We start from the raw sequence: 17,576 nt of genomic DNA, 5'->3' as shown, positions 1-17,576 counted from the left end.
TACCCCAAAGAACTGTGGTTCAAACAGTTCAAGAATGCATTAATTGAAATCCTTTACAAAGTCTGAACTGTTTCATAAGTATGAAGTGAAGTGAAGTGAAGTCACTCAGTCGTGTCCAACTCTTTGCGACTCCGTGGACTGTAGCCTACCAGGCTCCTTCCTCCATGGGATTCTCCAGGCAAGAGTACTGGAGTGGGTTGCCATTTCCTTCTCCAGGGGATCTTCCCAACCCAGGGATCGAACCCGGGTCTCCTGCATTCCAGGCAGACGCTTTAACCTCTGAGCCACCAGGGAAGATAAGTATAAGGGATGGTTATTATTTCTTGTTTGTAGCTGATAGTATTGATCTAATCATCTTTCTAAATACGATTTAAAATTTTTCCAAAACATTTCCATACTGAAAATAATCCTATTCATAGGTATAGCAATGGTAATAATTTTCAGCTTGACTAATTATAAGGATGATTTCTGAAGTGTAAATTATATCCTATAGTTCTTTTTTATTCCAGACACTCATGAAAGGGAAAGTCACTCAGTCGTGTCCAACTCTTTGCGACCCCATGGACTATACAGTTTATGGAATTCTCTGGGCCAGAATACTGGAGTAGGTAGCCTTTCCCTTCTCCAGAGGATCTTCCCAACCTAAGGATCAAACCCAGGTCTCCCATATTACAGTCGGAGTCTTTACTACCTGAGCCACAAGGGAAGCCCAAAATGAAAGTCTCTCAGTCCTGTCTGACTCTTTGCAACCCCATGAACTATACAGTCCATGGAGTTCTCCAGGCCAGAATACTGGAGTGGGTAACTTCTTCCCTTTTCCAACTCTTCCCAACCCAGGAATTGAACTGGGGTCTCCTGCGTTACAGGTGGATTCTTTACCAACTGAGCTATCAGGGAAGCCCCCCAGAAACTCTTAAGAGTACTATGTTACCATAGTTGCCTGTTACTTCCTTTATCCTACAGAGTTATATGTACTTATTTGAGTATTGAGTGCCTTCTATCTTTTATCCTGGCTATTTTGTCAGCATAAAAGCAAGATTACCTTGTTTATGTGCATGCTGCTCAATCTCTTCAGTCCTGTCCTACTCTTTGCAATCCTATGCATTGTGGCCTACCAGGCTCCTCTGTCCATGGGATTCTCCAGGCAAGAACACTGGAGTGGGTTGCCATGCCCTCCTCCAGGGGATCTTCCCGACCCAGAGATCAAACCCATGTCTCTTTACATCTCTGCATCATCAGTTCAGTTCAGTTCAGTCACTCCGTGTGCGACTCTTTGCGACCCCATGAACTGCAGCACGCCAGGCCTCCCTGTCCATCACCAACTCTCGGAGCCTACCCAAACTCATGTCCATTGAGTCGGTGATGCCATCCAACCATCTCATCCTCTGTCATCCCCTTCTCCTCCTGCCCTCAATCTTTCCCAGCATCGGGGTCTTTTCAAATGAGTCAGCTCTTTGAATCAGGTGGCCAAAGTATTGGAGTTTCAAGTTCAACATCAGTCCCTCCAATGAACACCCAGGACTGATCTCCTTTAGAATGGACTGGTTGGATCTCCTTGCAGTCCAAGGGACTCTCAAGAGTCTTCTCCAGCACCACAGTTCAAAAGCATCAGTTCTTCAGCACTCAGCTTTCTTTATAGGCCAACTCTCACATCCATACGTGACTACTGGAAAAACCATAGCCTTGACTAGACGGACCTTTGTTGGCAAAGTAATGTCTCTGCTTTTTAATATGCTGTCTAGGTTGGTCATAACTTTCCTTCCAAGGAGTAAGTGTCTTTTAATTTCATTTAATTTCATGGCTGCAATCACTATCTGCCGTGACTTTGGAGCCCCCAAAATAAAGTCTCAGTGTTTCCACTGTTTCCCCATCTATTTGTCAGGTGGGCTCTTTACCATTAGTGCTACCTGGTAAGCCAAACTAGTGCCAAACTAGTTTTATAATCCCACTTAAAAATTTTTTGGTTTTGAACATAACTTTGTTGTTTTTGGAAAAGTAATATGTAGTCATTGTATCTGTTATTAAGAATTTATTTTTTAAACAATATGTTACCTGAAGTTCCACTGCTTTGCTAGTGCCCTGTTAACCATTGACAGCATGCTAATGACTATCCTTCTAAACACTGCATATATACAGGCACCTGTGGATATGTATTCTTTCTTTTTTTGGTGGGGCCAAGTCATGCAGTAGTGAGATTGTAGTTCCCCCACTAGGGGTCTACCCCAGGTCCCTGGCAGTGAGAGTGTGAAGTTCTAACCACTGGACTGCCAGGGAATTCCCTGGATATGTATTCAGTTTTATATAATTGCAATCAGAATATATCTTGTTCTATAATTTACTTTTTTTTTCTCGCTCTACGGTATGTGGTAGACTTTTTTCCTGTCAATAAATGAAAGTGTTATTAACGGATGCATTGTTTTCTCTTATCAAGATTTATATAATCTGTTCTTTATTTAGGTTCTTTTAAATTTGGAATTTCTATGAACCATGGAATACTGTGGTACATACATCTTTTATTAATACTTGTGAAATTTTCTTGGCAGAGTAAACTCTTAGGCCTGGAACTGATGCATCAAGGGATATACACATTTTACATTTTGATGTATATTGCTAAATTGCCCTGAAGAAATTTGAACCATGCTCTAACCTAGTACTCTCAGATTCCCATTGTCAGGGTTGAGAATCCAAATGGCAGCATCCCATTTGCACACTAGCTGTTTGTTTCGGCAGTTTTCTTATTTAGAATAGTATTACACTTTAATTTATCAGTTCCTTTAGAACTTGGGTAAATGCCTTCTGGTCTCAATGATATATGTTCCTAGTCAATTGCATCTGCTTGTAGAACACTAATAATTTGGGCAATGCATCTGTAGGTGGGATTGAAATGACAAGTTAAGGAGTTATTTGACTAGCATGAATGTTCTTTTCACTATACTGCATCCTGGATCTGCTACCTCTGAAATGCTTCAATAGACACTTTTTAAGTGGGGATTTCCTTAATGTTATCTTCAAAGGGCAAGACTATTTTCCAAGTCTTTTTATTTTTCAGACAATCAATGTTTTTAGAAGATCCAGCCCCTTGAACTGAGTTAAGATTCATGACCTTGTTAAACAATCAGCACTAGCTATATTGCCTTGGGCAAACTGCTTAACCTATCCAGATAGCAGTTTTCTCGTCTCAGTGAAACAGACCAGTGATTTCTGATGCTCTTTTCTTTTTCAACATTTTCCGCCATGACACTTGATTTCTTGTGGTCATTTCCTTTCTTGGTTTTAAAAGATGTCTTATTAATTTTGGCACCCCTTATAAATTTCCATCAAAATATGGCATTCATCTTGGAAGACTTCTCTTATCATGTTGGTGCAATTTTTAAAACATGCGTTTTTCTGTTACACTTCATTTGTTCTTTCATTAATGTTTCATTGGAAGTTTTGGGCCTCCAGTAAGGCATATGGACTCCTACTTGGTTACTTATTTTGAATAATTCTGTATACTGTCCCTAGATTTGTTGGTAATGTTTTAGAGAAGTGAGAAATGGAATATTTCCTGCCATGTCAATAAACAAAGGATGGTACAGTCATTGGCAGTTGTAGCCACTGTGGATGGTGAGCTGGTGAGCCCTGAGGGAACGAAGGAAGGAAAGAATACCTCCATCTAGCAGCCATCAGTCTGCAGCCACTGCTTATGGTGAGCCCTGAGGGAAAATACTGGATACTGGCCCCAGATAGCTGAGGTACATATCAAAGAAATGATTTCAGTGAGCCAGACCCTTGCACCTTCCCATATATAGAAAGGCACTGAATTCCTTAACTTGGAATATCTGGTTTTCTTTTGAGGTTCAGACTACCTGCCCTTTGGGGCAAAACTTCTATATAACCTGGCTCCAACCCTCCCCTCCTCAGAGCAATTCTCACAGGGTTATCTCCCAGGCTTGAAGTCTTAAAATTCTTTCTCCCCATCCCCCACCCCCAATAAAACATAACTCTCAACTTTTATATTGTGAATTTTTTTTAAGTCCACAGAAGGAAAGAATTCTATCTTTTGACATAATGCTTTACTTATATAGGATATATATACATATATATATATATATATATACACACACACACACACTTTTTCTTTTTTACACTGGCTATGCTGTGCAGCTTGCAGAATTGAACCTGGGCCACAACAATGAAAGCATTGAATCCTAACAAGTAGGCCACCAGGGAACTCTCTAGGTTACTTTTAATACTTTCATTTTACTTCCTTGAAAGTGAAAGTGAAGTCGCTCAGTCGTGTCCGACTCTTTTCGACCCCATGGACTATAACCTATCAGGCTTCTCTGTCCATGGGATTTTCCAGGCAATAGCACTGGAGTGGATTGCCATTTCCTTCTCCAGCGGATATTCCCGACCCAGGAATCGAATCCAGGTCTCCCGCATTGAAGACAGACACTTTATCGTCTGAGCCACATTACTTCCTTAGATGCTCAAAACACTGCTTTGAGGTTAGATGTTACTATCTCAAGTTTTATAAATGTGAAACTGAGGCTAAAACTAAGTGATATGCCCAGGGTCACTCAGTTTGTAAATGGTATAGCTGTGTCTATGGGTTCTAAGTTCAAAGCTCTAACTGGCTAAGCCACTGGTACCTCTATAGTTGAAGGTTAGTCTTAGTTACATATTTTTTTCCTGGTAGTATTTATCATATACTTGTTGTTTAGTCTCTAAGTCATGTCTGACTCTTTTGTGACCCCATGGACTGTAACCTGCCAGGCTTCTCTGTCAATGTGATTTTCCAGGCAGGAATACTGGAGTGGGTTGCCATTTCCTCTTCCAGGGGATCTTCCAGACCCAGGGTTCGAACCTGAATCTCCTGTTTGGTGGCAGATTCTTTACCATTGAGCCACCTGGGAAGCCCTAATCATGTACATATGTCTGTACTAATCATAAAATAGTCATCAAATTTAAAGAAAATTGCTGTCTAGTGACATTTTAGAAGAGGGAAACAGAAACATGAGCACAGCTACTCTATAGGATATAGTTTGACAGCCCTAAACAGATACTTTCCCTAATTCCTAACAAAGCAGTAGTTTTCAACTTGTGAGTTTCCTTCAATAATATTTTTTAAAAAAGGAACTTGCAATAACATATATAAAGATCATGTTAAATAAGACAAGGTAGCATGGGCCCAGGGACTGACTCACAGAACATAGAAACAAACTGATGTGAGGACACCTAGTTATTCATATGGGGGGAAAAATTCAATTCCTACTTCACAACTTTCATCAAAGTCAATTTCCGATGTATCAAGTGCTTAAATGTGAAATGCGATACTTCAAAACATTTCCTTAAAAAGTTTTTAAGTTTGCTTGTATTTGGAATTTTTTATACTTAGTTCTCTTTCTTCTAGAATGGCTTTATCATTTCTTTGGGTATACTGGTGTTAAACCAAAAAATGAGACTACTATTGATCTCGGAGAAGCAGTAGTGAGCAGTGGCATGAAGTGAGAGCTTAATTCCCTGCCCAGGAATTGAAACTGGGTAGCCTGGATGAAAACCAGAAATCCTAGCCACCAGTCCAGCAAGGGCTAGAGGCTGGAAGCTGTATATTTCCCTGGCTCTAATACCCAGTGAAAAATGCATTTCTCACGGAGGCAAAAACTGTAAATGCCAGTACAAAGTATATTATCAGAAACAGCACAACAGCAAATGGGAGAGTGCACAGAGGAACAGTTAAGATAGAGGCAAGGCAGAGATGCACACCTGGAAAGAAAGCGTGTGGGCGTCCTCCCCAGGGGGGAGTGCAGTACAGAGGTGGGTAAGTCATTTTTATAGGATAGTTCTGGGTTTTTGTTTACCTTTGGCTAAGTATCTGGTTTCTTTTTCCACACCTGACCTACCCTGGCACCCTCTCCAACATGTGTATGCAACTTTTTCCCAAGTTGGATTCCAGCCCAGAGACCTATGTGGGAGCCTTAGCGTCACATATTATGGGGTGGTGCCCCCTTCTTTTTGACCCCCAAGGAGCCTTTCTCCACCTGTGAAATGTCTCCCTTGCCCCAAGGATGGGAAATATATGATGTCCTGACCTTTTACTCAAACAAAGTTTAGCCCCTCTCTCTTGCTGCCATGACTATCAAGGTGACGCAGGAGACAAAGCCTGGCTATTTACTCTATTTGTGATGTTACTTCCATTTCAGAGGGCAAATGGGAGCCCATCTATCTCCTGTCTCAGGAAATGCAAACTGGAGGCTAATCTTAAATGTCTAGCCTGCAGCCCATGTAAACAGGGGACCAGTTGTAAATACCTAGCCTGGGGCCCATCTACCTCCTGCCTCACTATGTTGGTGAACTGATGTAAAAGTCTTTTTTCTGCTACTTTTAAAAATCTACTGAAGACCTTTGTTTTCAAGAATCCTCTAAATTTTATTTAAGTTTATTAAATAAAATTAAATTTTATTTAAATTCCTCTTAAAGGACACAAGTATCTTTGGGAAGTCATTATTAACAGAAAGAGTTGCAAGTTATTTAGTAAAAATATTCCTCATTTTTCAGATAAGAAAACAGAGAAGTTTGCTTCAGGTCAGAGTCACATGATTTTAAATAATCACTCTGCCTTCTACTTCTGTGGGAAATCTGTTCTTATGACCAAATTTTCTCCCTCAGCCCTGGGTTAATTCCTTTGCACTTAAATATGACTCTTAGAATTATAATTTGGAATATGTAGAATGAAAGGGAATTTAGTTTCCAGTCTTCCCAAGACTGAAGTGATAACCTGTAACACTGTCAACGGTTCCTTATTTTTGAACAAACTTAAAAATCCACAGATATTTGACTGTCGACCATGTCCGAGGCACGAAGTTTGCAATTTCACAGTGAAATGTGAGAAGAGCCATCTCTCAAATATTTGACTGATAAACTGGCACCTCGCATGGTATGTGCGACAACGGAGAAAGTTCTCTCTTGGCTAGACAAATGGGTATGTTTATTATTTCCTTTAATAAGCCTTAACTCCTCCCGCGATAAGAGTTCTTTGCTTTTCCTCGAGCAGAGGCTAACGACGCGCCCCGGAGTGATTCTTTTCTGATGTGGACTTTCTAATTACGTCGGGCCTTCCTGAAGGCTCTCCTTGAACAGCCTTTTGTGTGGGAACGACGGCAGAGACACTGGCGGGTTTCCAAGCTTTCTCCTTTATAGGGCCGCGAGCCGGACCCCAAAGCTAGGTGACAGACGCCCGCGCTGGGCCCCCACAGGCTCCTACCAGAGCGCGCCTGCGTGCCGGAGCTCCTTTGTTGCTCGGCGGCCCGAGGCCGGCTGCGCGTGCGCGGTGGGCCGGCGCCGACAAGTGCGCTGCACCGCGGGCGCCGGCTGGGGGCGAGCAGACCTCGAGCAGCCGCCGCCGCCGCCGCCGCAGCCGTTGCGAGCGTATCAGCGGAGTTCAGAGGGCCAGGCGGCGGGAGGCTTCCTCACGCCGGGGCTGAGATGTCGTCCACCGCGGCTTTTTACCTCCTCTCTACCCTGGGAGGGTACTTGGTGACTTCATTCTTGTTGCTCAAATACCCGACCTTGCTGCACCAGCGAAAGAAGCAACGATTCCTCAGTAAACACATCTCTCACCGCGGAGGTGAGAAGGGTCCCCAGAACCAGATGGCGGAAGTGGGGGAGGCTCCCCCAACCCTACCCCCCGGCCCCGCGACTGGAGCTGGGGCTCCTCGGCAAAAGGCAGGCGGGTGGAAATAGGTGCAAGTCTGAGGAAGGATGGGCGTGTGTGAACTGAGGGTCCCCTGGAGGTGAAGACAATGTGAAGGGGAGGTCGCCTGAAGGAAGGAGAGGGTCTTGAAACCGAGCCAAGGTGGGGATCTCTTGGGGGCAGGGAAGCCAGGGGTTCTCCGAAGGAGGAAGGACCGGGGTGAGCATGAACGGTAGATGGGAGGCTTCTCGGCGAAGGGAAGGATAATCGCGGGTCGCTTCCTAGCAGCGGAGGCACCAGTGGGGAGCCCCGGGCCGATCCGCGGGTACCCTGCCGGGGGAACCCGGGAACAGACTTGTTCCGAGACAAGCCAGTGGCGGAGCTTGTGGGAAGATGGGGCGAACTGCTTCCAGGGCTGAGGAGCTGCGTGAACCTGGAGCGTGGTGCAGCCAGGGCATCCGCAGTCCCTGGGGGCCGGTCCCAGTTCTCCACCCCTCCATCCCTCCTCCTGAGCTGGGTAACTGAGAAGAGGAGGAATCCAAGTTCCCCAGCCGGGGACACTTCCCAAGGTCACAGTTAGAGCTTGAGCTGGACTGGGACACGAATCTGGGGTGTCCTGATTCCCAAGGCTTCAAACCTCGCACCTATTTTTGTTCCCCAACTCCAGCTTGCACCCCAGCAGTGACGTGTGGATTTCCAAAAAAAAAAAAGGGGGGGGGGGTTTGTGACAGGACCGTATTGTTTGAAGACGACAAAGAAGTTTCTTTTGAAACAGTGCCTTGCCAGAAGGAACCTAGATAAGTTCAGCCTCTCGTTTCTCAGACAGCAGGCCAAATCTTTGCCTCTTCATTATTGTGTAATAATGTGCTTTTATTTTCAAGTATGATGTAGAAGATGTTCTAAGTTTGGATTATTTCATTCAGTTTTAGCTATTCTGTAGAGCCGAATGTTGAACTAGGTTAAAATTGCTTGGAATTTACTTGAAATGGTAAATTCTAGGAGTTTACAGTCAAAATTTTAATTTAATACCATGACTCCTTTTTTTAGTAAAAATGGGCCAGGAATAGTCAGTCAGTCAATTCAGTCGCTCAGTGGTGTCCGACTCTGCGACCCCGTCAACCGCAGCACACCAGGCCTCCCTGTCCATCACCAACTCCCAGAGTTTACCCAAACTCTTGTCCATTGACTCAGTGATACCATCCAACCATCTCATCCTCTGTTTTCCCCTTCTCCTCCCGCCCTCAATCGTTCCCAGCATCAGGGTCTTTTCAAATGAGTCAGCTCTTTGCATCAGGTGGTCAAAGTATTGGAGTTTCAGATTCAACATCAGTCCCTCCCATGAACACCCAGGACTGATCTCCTTTAGGATGGACTGATTGGATCTCCTTGCAGGCCAGGAATGAATAAGGTTTTAAATATCACAGAAGTACATTTGCACGCTGCTGTAAAATCTGTATAATTTTATCAGTTAAACAAACATAGGACTTCCCAGGTTGTCCAGTGGTTAGGACTCTGCACTTCCAATGCAGGGGGTGTGGATTCAAGCCCTGGTTAGGGAATTAAGATCTCATATGCCCTGTGGTGTGCCGAAAAAGAAGGTAAACAGAGTAGTAAAGAGTGACTTCAATGGTTATGCTAGTCTCCCACTCATGAAAAGTTTCAAAGATTTTAAGGGATCTATCACCAGCTAAATGACATGTTCTTATTTGGTTTACCTATATTTTAATAGATACAGAAGTAATCTGTACGTAAAGCCAAAAAAACAACTTTTGTGTTTGAGTTGACACTGTAGAAGTATTTTCAATGGTAGTAGTCCTACTCTGGAGATAAGCATTACCTACTGATTTTTAAATCAGTAAATCAGTGTTTACTGATTTAAAAAAAAGTGTGCTTACCAAAAAGCCAAATCAAAACAAAATAAAACTAGGTCTCCTTAAAAAGCTTTCTAAACTGTCATTGTGGGTGATCTAGATTTTATTTCAGAAGAAATAATCTTGTTAACTCTGTAGGATATGAAATCTGTATACAGTCCTGAAGCACTTAGTAAGTTCCTTTGTGATAGTGCTTAATATATTTTTTGTTGTGTATGTATATCAAAGAATACAGTTGAACCAGAGTGATAGAGAATATATTTACTAAAAACCACTTTGGAACTCAAGATAGTAAGTTTATGGAAAATAATAGACTAGGAAGCAGTCAGCTTCTACTTGCTTTTTATTTTTCTCTAGGACACTGATAATAGCAAGTGGTGCGATCTGTGCCTATTTCTCCATGCGTATCATCAACATTTGGTCTAATTCTCTATCATCCTAACTGCAAATAACCTATTTCATGTAACTCAGGTGTATGACCCCTCCAAGATTGAAACATTGATCATGATAGGTGTATAAAGTATATACACCTGAATTGCTTTAACTTAAACTGTTAATGTATACTGTTATGTCTCTATAAAAGCATTATCACCTGAGTCAGATTCTGGATCTATAACTAGTTAACCTTGGGAATAAGCTTTAGTTGTAGTTTCCTTATCTATAAATGTAAACCATTTACCTTGCTTCCCTTTGGGTTATTATGAGGATTAGGTGTACAGAAAGCACTTTGAATGCTGTAAAATTGTTTAGAAATGTAAGCATGGATACATGGGGTCACATTCATATTTTGCAATAGAACTTTGAGTTGAATAAGGAAAAAAGGAGATCACCAGTGTACTTAATGTTTTCACAGTTTTAATGAACACTTTTGCTTTTTGCTGATTGATTGTCCTTGAAAGTAGAAAATGCTTTGTTTTAAAAATTAAATGGTATAAGCCTGCTTTGTTCTTACCTAGGTAACACATAGGTTGTATTGCATTATATTGTGATAGGTTATCTGCTTCCCTTATTAGACTGAGTTCCTCAAGAGCAGATTTTAGATTTTACTAATGCTTGAGTCTCTAGCCTCTAGTACAGATTGTAACCTACACTTAAAATAATAGCTTATTGTCTGCTAATTATCTCCTTTGTGCTAGGTACTTTCTCTGTGTTTCCTAATCTATTTGTCCAAAGAATACTTTTTGTAACTACAGTGTATTGATGAACCCATTTCAGTGTTCTTGCCTGGAGAATCCCAGGGACAGAGGAGCCTGGTGGGCTGCCGTCTATGGGGTCGCACAGAGTCGGACACAACTGAAGCAACTTAGCAGCAGCAGCAGCAGTGTATTAATGAAATATCAATAAGATCAAAGATAAACCCTTTGGATTAAATCAAGAGCAGGCCATACTCTCAAAGGCTATTTTTATTGTTTCTCAATGAAATTGTGAATTTTAATAATATTTTTGACAGTTGCATAAGTAATTCATGTCCATTGTATTAATAGAAAATTTAGAAAATATAGAAATGAAAAAAAGTAGTTCCTAAAACTCACCATCAGTAGACATAATCTGTTAACATTTTGAAGTACATATTTTAAGTACATATTTTGAAGTATGCCCTTTTAAAAAATATTTTTAAATATATCCTTTAAGTACATGTTTTACTACCCTTGGAATCATACTATATATATACTTATTTCAGATGCCCACTAAGTTAACTAGAGTTAGGATAGCAGGGAAATAACTTTCTCATACTCCCTAACCTATTTCTGTGGTCCAATTAAATTAAGCAATAGGGTTTACTAGGGTTCAATGGCAAAAGAATTTTTTAAAAAAATGAGAAAATCCTCACCTGACCTTTTAATCTTTCATGCATGGTTACAAGGCAAAGTATTGCCCAAATCTGGGCATTTTGCCATAGATTGATTTAGCAGGTGATAAGTTTGAGGGTAAATATTGCTGATGGACACTGGTTACTTCTGAGTCCTAAACTTTAATTCCTCAAGGAGGAAATTGAAGCATCTGTTTGAGTCTCAGAGTGTCACTAGAAGTAACATTCTGCAGTTGCACCCTGAAACATGTTCTGCATGGCAGGGTATCAGTTCTTTTCAGCTTCTCTCTTTTCTCTGCATTCCTATTTTCAGGGAATTCTTCCTTACTTGTCAATGAAGACTTTTTTCCCAACTCGTTTGTTCCTACTGCTATCTTAACTAACAGAGGAATCATTCATCCTTTATCTTCCCAGGTGGCATTAGTGGTAAAGAACATGCCTGCGAGTGCAGGAGATGTAGGAGATGCGGGTTCCATCCCTGGGTCTGGAAGATCCCCTGGAGAAGGAGACGGTAACCCACTCTTGTATTCTTGCTGAAGAGTCCCCATGGATAGAGGAGCCTGGCAGGCTACAGTCCATAGGGTAACAAAGAGTTGGACATGACTGGAGTGACTTAGCATGCACACATTTTCCTGCTTAATAAAGCAGACTAAAATGTACGCAGTTATTTCCAGCAATGGCTGTGCACATATCTTAAACTGTATACGTATATCTTAAACTGTATACAAACTTAGAAAAATTGAATGTCATTACAGAAAAATGTGAAAGTATAATTAGATAGATAGCAAAAAACACATTGAAAAGAGCACACATGAGGTGATTAGTTGGTAAATGCTGCCACTGTATCAATATATACTTTGAATATCATTCTTCTGGGCTACTGATGTGTTTAAATTTTTTCTTATGTCTGCAAATATAAATCTCGCTGATATTTTCCCTAAAAAAAAGAATTCTGCAGTGTTCCAGGGATCCCACATATTGAGAAATGTTCTTTTGTATATACCATCTCTAGTCCTTAAATGGAGAAGGCAATGGCACCCCACTGCAGTACTCTTGCCTGGAAAATCCCGTGGACGGAAGAGCCTGGTAGGCTGCAGTCCGTGGGATTGCGAAGAGTTGGACATGACTGAGCGACTTCACTTTTACTTTTCACTTTCATGCATTGGAGAAGGAAATGGCAACCCATTTCCAGTGTTCTTGCCTGGAGAATCCCAGGGATGGCGGAGCCTGGTGGGCTGCCGTCTCTGGGGTCACACAGAGTTGGACACAACTGAAGTGACTTAGCAGCAGCAGCAGCAGTCCTTAAAAGCTCTTTATACTCTTACAGAAATCATATATACTGTTTCCAAGGTGCACTATGAATATTGAATTAATGTGTGAGTTTAGAAGTGGAGGAACTCAGCTTTGTTGCTTGATTTATTGAATAGCTCCTTTTTAAGTTGAGATAGGATGATGTCTTCCAACATTAAATTGTTTTATTTGCACTAAACTGTCTTTTCCAGTATCTAAAAATATTTAATTTGGAAGTTCTTTTGTGGCTGGAGCACATTGTCATGTTTTTCATCGGTTTCATAAACATCACACACACACAGAAATATAGCATGTATACAAAAGATGTTGATGGTAGTGGTGATTGGAGGCTAACTGTAAAATAGGTCTAAACAGGTCTACAATGTTTACTGAATGTTTGTTGTTGTTTTTGTTGTTTAGTTGCTAAGTTGTGTCTGACTCTTTTGCAGCCCCTTGAACTGTAGCCCACCAGGCTCCTCTGTCCATGAAATTTCCCAGGCAGGAATAATGGAATGGTTTGCCATTTCCTTTTTCAGGGAATTTTCCCAACCCAAGGATCGAACCTGCATCTCCTAAGTTGGCAGGAAGATTCTTTACCTCTGAGCTACCAGGGAAACCTTGTTGAATGTTTACTGGTATATAAAACATTTGGGAGGTAAAAAAGGAAACTGAACAGATATTTCTTTCCTTTACAGAATTTACATCTAACAAAAAATACAAAAGAGAATGTTTCCTTTACTTTTCCTATCCTAACAGATATTAACCACTCACAAAGTAACTATGAAGCACTATAAGAGGAAAAATTAACATAGAATGAAATATTGGAAAGTATAGCTTTGTATAGTGTTGGGAAGTGATAGTTTCTCAAAGAAATAGAAAATATGAACTGGTGAAGAGGGAGGCAGGAGGACATGAGCAGAGAAATTATAAACAAATTATAGTAGAACAGCATGTAAAATATATACTCATTCTCTTCTACATTTCATAATTAATTAAAAATTAAACTTGTTTCATGTAGAGTGGTTATTTGCAAAGTCAGATATTAAGCCAGACATCCCCTGCTTATTGAGGGAAAAGAAAAATTAATAGCAAGCATGCTTATGAATGATGTTACGATAATCGGCAAGAGAAGAAATTCAAACAGTTTCATGAGAGAAGAGCTATCACCAAATAATTCCTTAGAGAGGAGTGGCAGACTTTTAAATTAGTCCCTTAGTTACTCCCCAGGCTTTCACCATATGAATCTAACAAGTAATTTGTGGGTATTATCATTGCGGGATTTATCTTCAAGCTTTGCAAGCAAGTATAAGAATATGGAAATAAGGGACAACATTAATAATTTATTTGTAAAGCTGAAATAAAGAGATATATGACTGCCAGCATAGAAACTGCAGCATAGTTAGTAGTAAAAAGAGTGGGATCTGAAGTCATACTGCTTACGCTTGAATCTCAGTTCCCCTTGTTGGCTTATGTGACCTCACCTAATCTTATTTCTGGAGATAGTAATACTTGGCATGATTGTGGGATTTTAATGAAATAATGTAGAGAGCACTAAGCACAGTATCTAGCTTCTCATAATTATTAATATCTTGACCACCTTTTTAATATTTTATTTAGTACCAGCCATTTCATAAACTTATAAAGTAGATCAGAGGTCTTAAGTAGTAATGTTTGCATACTTAAGGTTTTTTTTTGCTATGAGGAGCTCATGATTTCAGCCACAGTCAGCTCCAGGTCTTGTTTTTGCTAACTACATAGAGCTGCTTCATCTTCAGGTGGCTCAGATCATGAACTCCTTTTGCAAGATGCAGGCTTAAACTGAACAAAGTATGGAAAACCAGGAGGCCATCCAAGTATGACCTAAAGCAAATTCCTTATGGCTCAGATGGCAAAGCGTCTGCCCGCAATGCGGGAGACCTGGGTTCCATTCCTGGGTCGGGAAGATCCCCTGGAGAAGGAAATGGCAATCCACTCCAGCACTCTTGCCTGGAAAATCCCATGGGCGGAGGAGCCTGATAGGCTACAGTCCATGGGGTCGAAAAGAGTAGAACACGACTGAGCGACTTCACTTTCACTTTCATATAGTGAAAGTGACAAATAGATACAAGGGATTAGATCCAATAGAGTGTCTGAAGAACTATGGATGGTGGTTCGTAATGTAAAGAAGGCAGTGATCGGCAGTGATCGAAACTATTGCTAAGAAAAAGAAATGCAAGAAGGCAAAATGGTTGTCTGAGGAGGCCTTACAAATAGCAGAGAAAAGAAGAGAAGTGAAAGGCAAAGGAGAAAAGGAAACATATACCCATCTAAATCCAAAGAATAGCAAGGAGAGATAAGATAAGAAAGCCTTCTTCAGTGATCAATGCAAAGAAATAGAGAAAAACAATAGAATGGGAAAGACTAGTGATCTCTTTGAGAAAATTAGAGATACGAGGGAACATTTCATGTAAAGATGGCCACAATAGAAAATAGAAATGACAAGGACCTAACAGAAGCAGAAGAGATTAAGAAGAGGTGAAAAGAATACAGAAAAGAACTGTACAAAAAAGGTCTTATCATGACCCAGATAACCATGGTGCTGTGATCACAAATGACTAGAGCCAGACATCCTGGAATGTGAAGTCAAGTGGGCCTTAGGAAGCATTACTATGAACAAAGCTAGTAGAGGTGATGAAATTCCAGCTGAGCTATTTCAAATCCTAAAAGATGATGCTGACAAAGTACACATATTGAGTGCTGCACTCAATATGCCAGCAAATTTGGAAAACTCAGCAGTGGCCACAGGACTGGAAAAGGTCAGTTTTCATTCTAATCCCAAAGGTGGGTAATGCCAAAGAATGTTCAAACTAGTGTACAGTTGTGCTCATTTCACACGCTAACAAGGTAAGGATCAAAATGCTTCAAGCTAGGCTTCAGCAATACGTGAACCAATAACTTCCAGGTGTACAAGCTGGATTTAGAAAAGGCAGAAAAACCAGAGATCAAATTACCAACATCTGTTGGATCATAGAAAAAGCAGGAGAATTCCAGAAAAACATCTGCTTCGTTGATTACATTAAAGCCTTTGACTGTGTGGATCACAACAAACTTTGGAAAATTCTTCAAGAGATCGGTATACCAGACCACCTTACCTGCCTCCTGAGAAACCTGTATGAAGGTGTCTGCTTTTTATTTTTGTAAATATTTATATATTATACATATATATGTATACAAAAGTTTTTCTACTATACCTGATAACGGCTTGAGAAAGAATATAAAAAAAAGATGGAGAAATTGGAGAACATAAACTAAATGAAATGGAAGCACTGAATATGAAATAGAAAAAGTGAAACAAACTAGGTAAAAGTAAAAGATCATCATATAATCCGGTTGTTTTTAAACATAACTGCTCATTAGAAACATATCTGGAACTCTGGAGAAAAAAACCAATACGTGAGCATTTGTATTTTTCAAAAAATTTCAAGATAATTTTGATATGTATCTGGATTTTAAAAAGAGATTATGGGTTTTTCTATTAGATCCTAGTTTTGGTGATATAGAGTTCTATTATTTTTCTGTTGGCCAATGATGATACAATATTAATTGTTACATAATCACAATAGTAAAAGATGCTTTATCAGTTTTTACAGTCAATAGCCAGACAAAAAATAAAAGATAATTACAATTGCAAGCCATAATGGAAACATGATTAATTTAACAATATAAAATAATTACATACAATTTGGGGGGATCAAGCAGAGTGATGTGATAAGTGGAAGTGCATACATGCACATGTTTTCATCCACCCAGTCAGTCTGTGTCTTTTGGTTGGTGCATTTAATCCATTTACATTTAAGGTAATCATTGAAATGTATGAACCTATTTACTTTTTTCTTAATTGTTTGGGGTTTATTTTCTGTTCTGTAGATCTTTTTCTTCTCTTGTTTTTCCCGCCTAGAAAAGTTCCCTTAGCATTTGTTGTAAAGCTGGTTTGGTGGTGCTGAATTCTCTTAACTTTTGTTTGTCTGGAAACCTTTGGATTCTCCATCAAATCTGAAGGAGAGTCTTGTTGCGTAGAGTATTCTTGATTGTAATTTCTTCCCTTTCATCACAGTAAATATATCATGCCGTTCCCTTCTGGCTTGAGAGTTTCTGTTGAGAAATCAGCTAATAGCCTGATTGGAGTTCCCTTGTATGTTATTTGTTGTTTTTCCCCTGTTGCTTTCAATATTTTATCTGCCTTTAATTTTTGTCAGTTTGATTATGTGTCTCAGTGTGTTCCTCCTTGGGTTCATCCTTCCTGGGACTCTCTGTGCTTCCTGGACTTGGTTGACTATTTCCTTTTACATGTTCAGGGAGTTTTCAGCTATTATCTCTTCAAATATTTTCTCAGGTCCTTACTCTCTTCTCCTTCTGAGACCCCTATAATGTGAATATTGGTGCATTTAATGCTGAGGTCTCAGTCTGTCTTCATTTCCTTTCATTGCTTATATCCTCTTCTGTGGCAGTGATTTCTACCATTCTGTCTTCCAGGTCATTTATCTGTTCTGCTTCAATTATTCTGCTGTGGCTTCCTTCTAGTGTATTATTCATTCCTGTTTGTTTGTTCTTCAGTTCTTCTGGGTCTTTGGTAAACATTTCTTGCATCTCTCAACCTTTGCCTCCATTCTTTTCCCGAGATCCTGGATCATGCAGCAGCAGCAGTAGCAGGATCATCTTTACTATCATTATTCTGAATTCTTCTTCTGGAAGGTTGCCTATCTCTACTTCATTCAGTTGTTTTTCTGGGATTTTATCTTGTCCCTTCATCTGGGACATAACTTTCTGCTTTTTCATCATGATTAACTTTCTGTAATACAGTTTTTGTTTTAGCTGCTGTGAGACTGTGCTTCTTGCTTCTTCTGTCTACCCTCTGTTGCATGAGGCTAAGAGGCTTGTGTGAGCTTCTTGA

At 40.4% G+C, this 17,576-nt stretch overlaps 1 protein-coding gene and 1 non-coding gene across 2 annotated transcripts in view; one reads left to right on the top strand and one right to left on the bottom strand.

Annotated features, from left to right (window-relative positions):
- Window positions 1-222: 222 nt before the first annotated feature.
- On the bottom strand, window positions 223-294 carry TRNAS-GGA. The gene has a single exon. It is a non-coding gene; the product is annotated as a tRNA-Ser (tRNA).
- A 7,037-nt stretch (window positions 295-7,331) lies between these two features.
- The window catches only part of GDPD1 (glycerophosphodiester phosphodiesterase domain containing 1), a 48,837-nt gene continuing 38,592 nt past the window's right edge, over window positions 7,332-17,576 (top strand). Inside the window, exon 1 of the mRNA XM_040244191.1 lies at window positions 7,332-7,609. Within this exon, the coding sequence (XP_040100125.1) occupies window positions 7,468-7,609 (142 nt within the window). The 5' untranslated portion in view covers window positions 7,332-7,467. The remainder of the gene's footprint in view (window positions 7,610-17,576) is intronic.

This window comes from Oryx dammah, unplaced genomic scaffold (assembly GCF_014754425.2).
Source record: "Oryx dammah isolate SB20612 unplaced genomic scaffold, SCBI_Odam_1.1 HiC_scaffold_8, whole genome shotgun sequence".
In the NCBI taxonomy this organism is placed as follows: domain Eukaryota; kingdom Metazoa; phylum Chordata; class Mammalia; order Artiodactyla; family Bovidae; genus Oryx; species Oryx dammah.
Note: the sequence above shows the minus strand (reverse complement) of the source record. Positions and strands in the feature narration are given on the sequence as shown.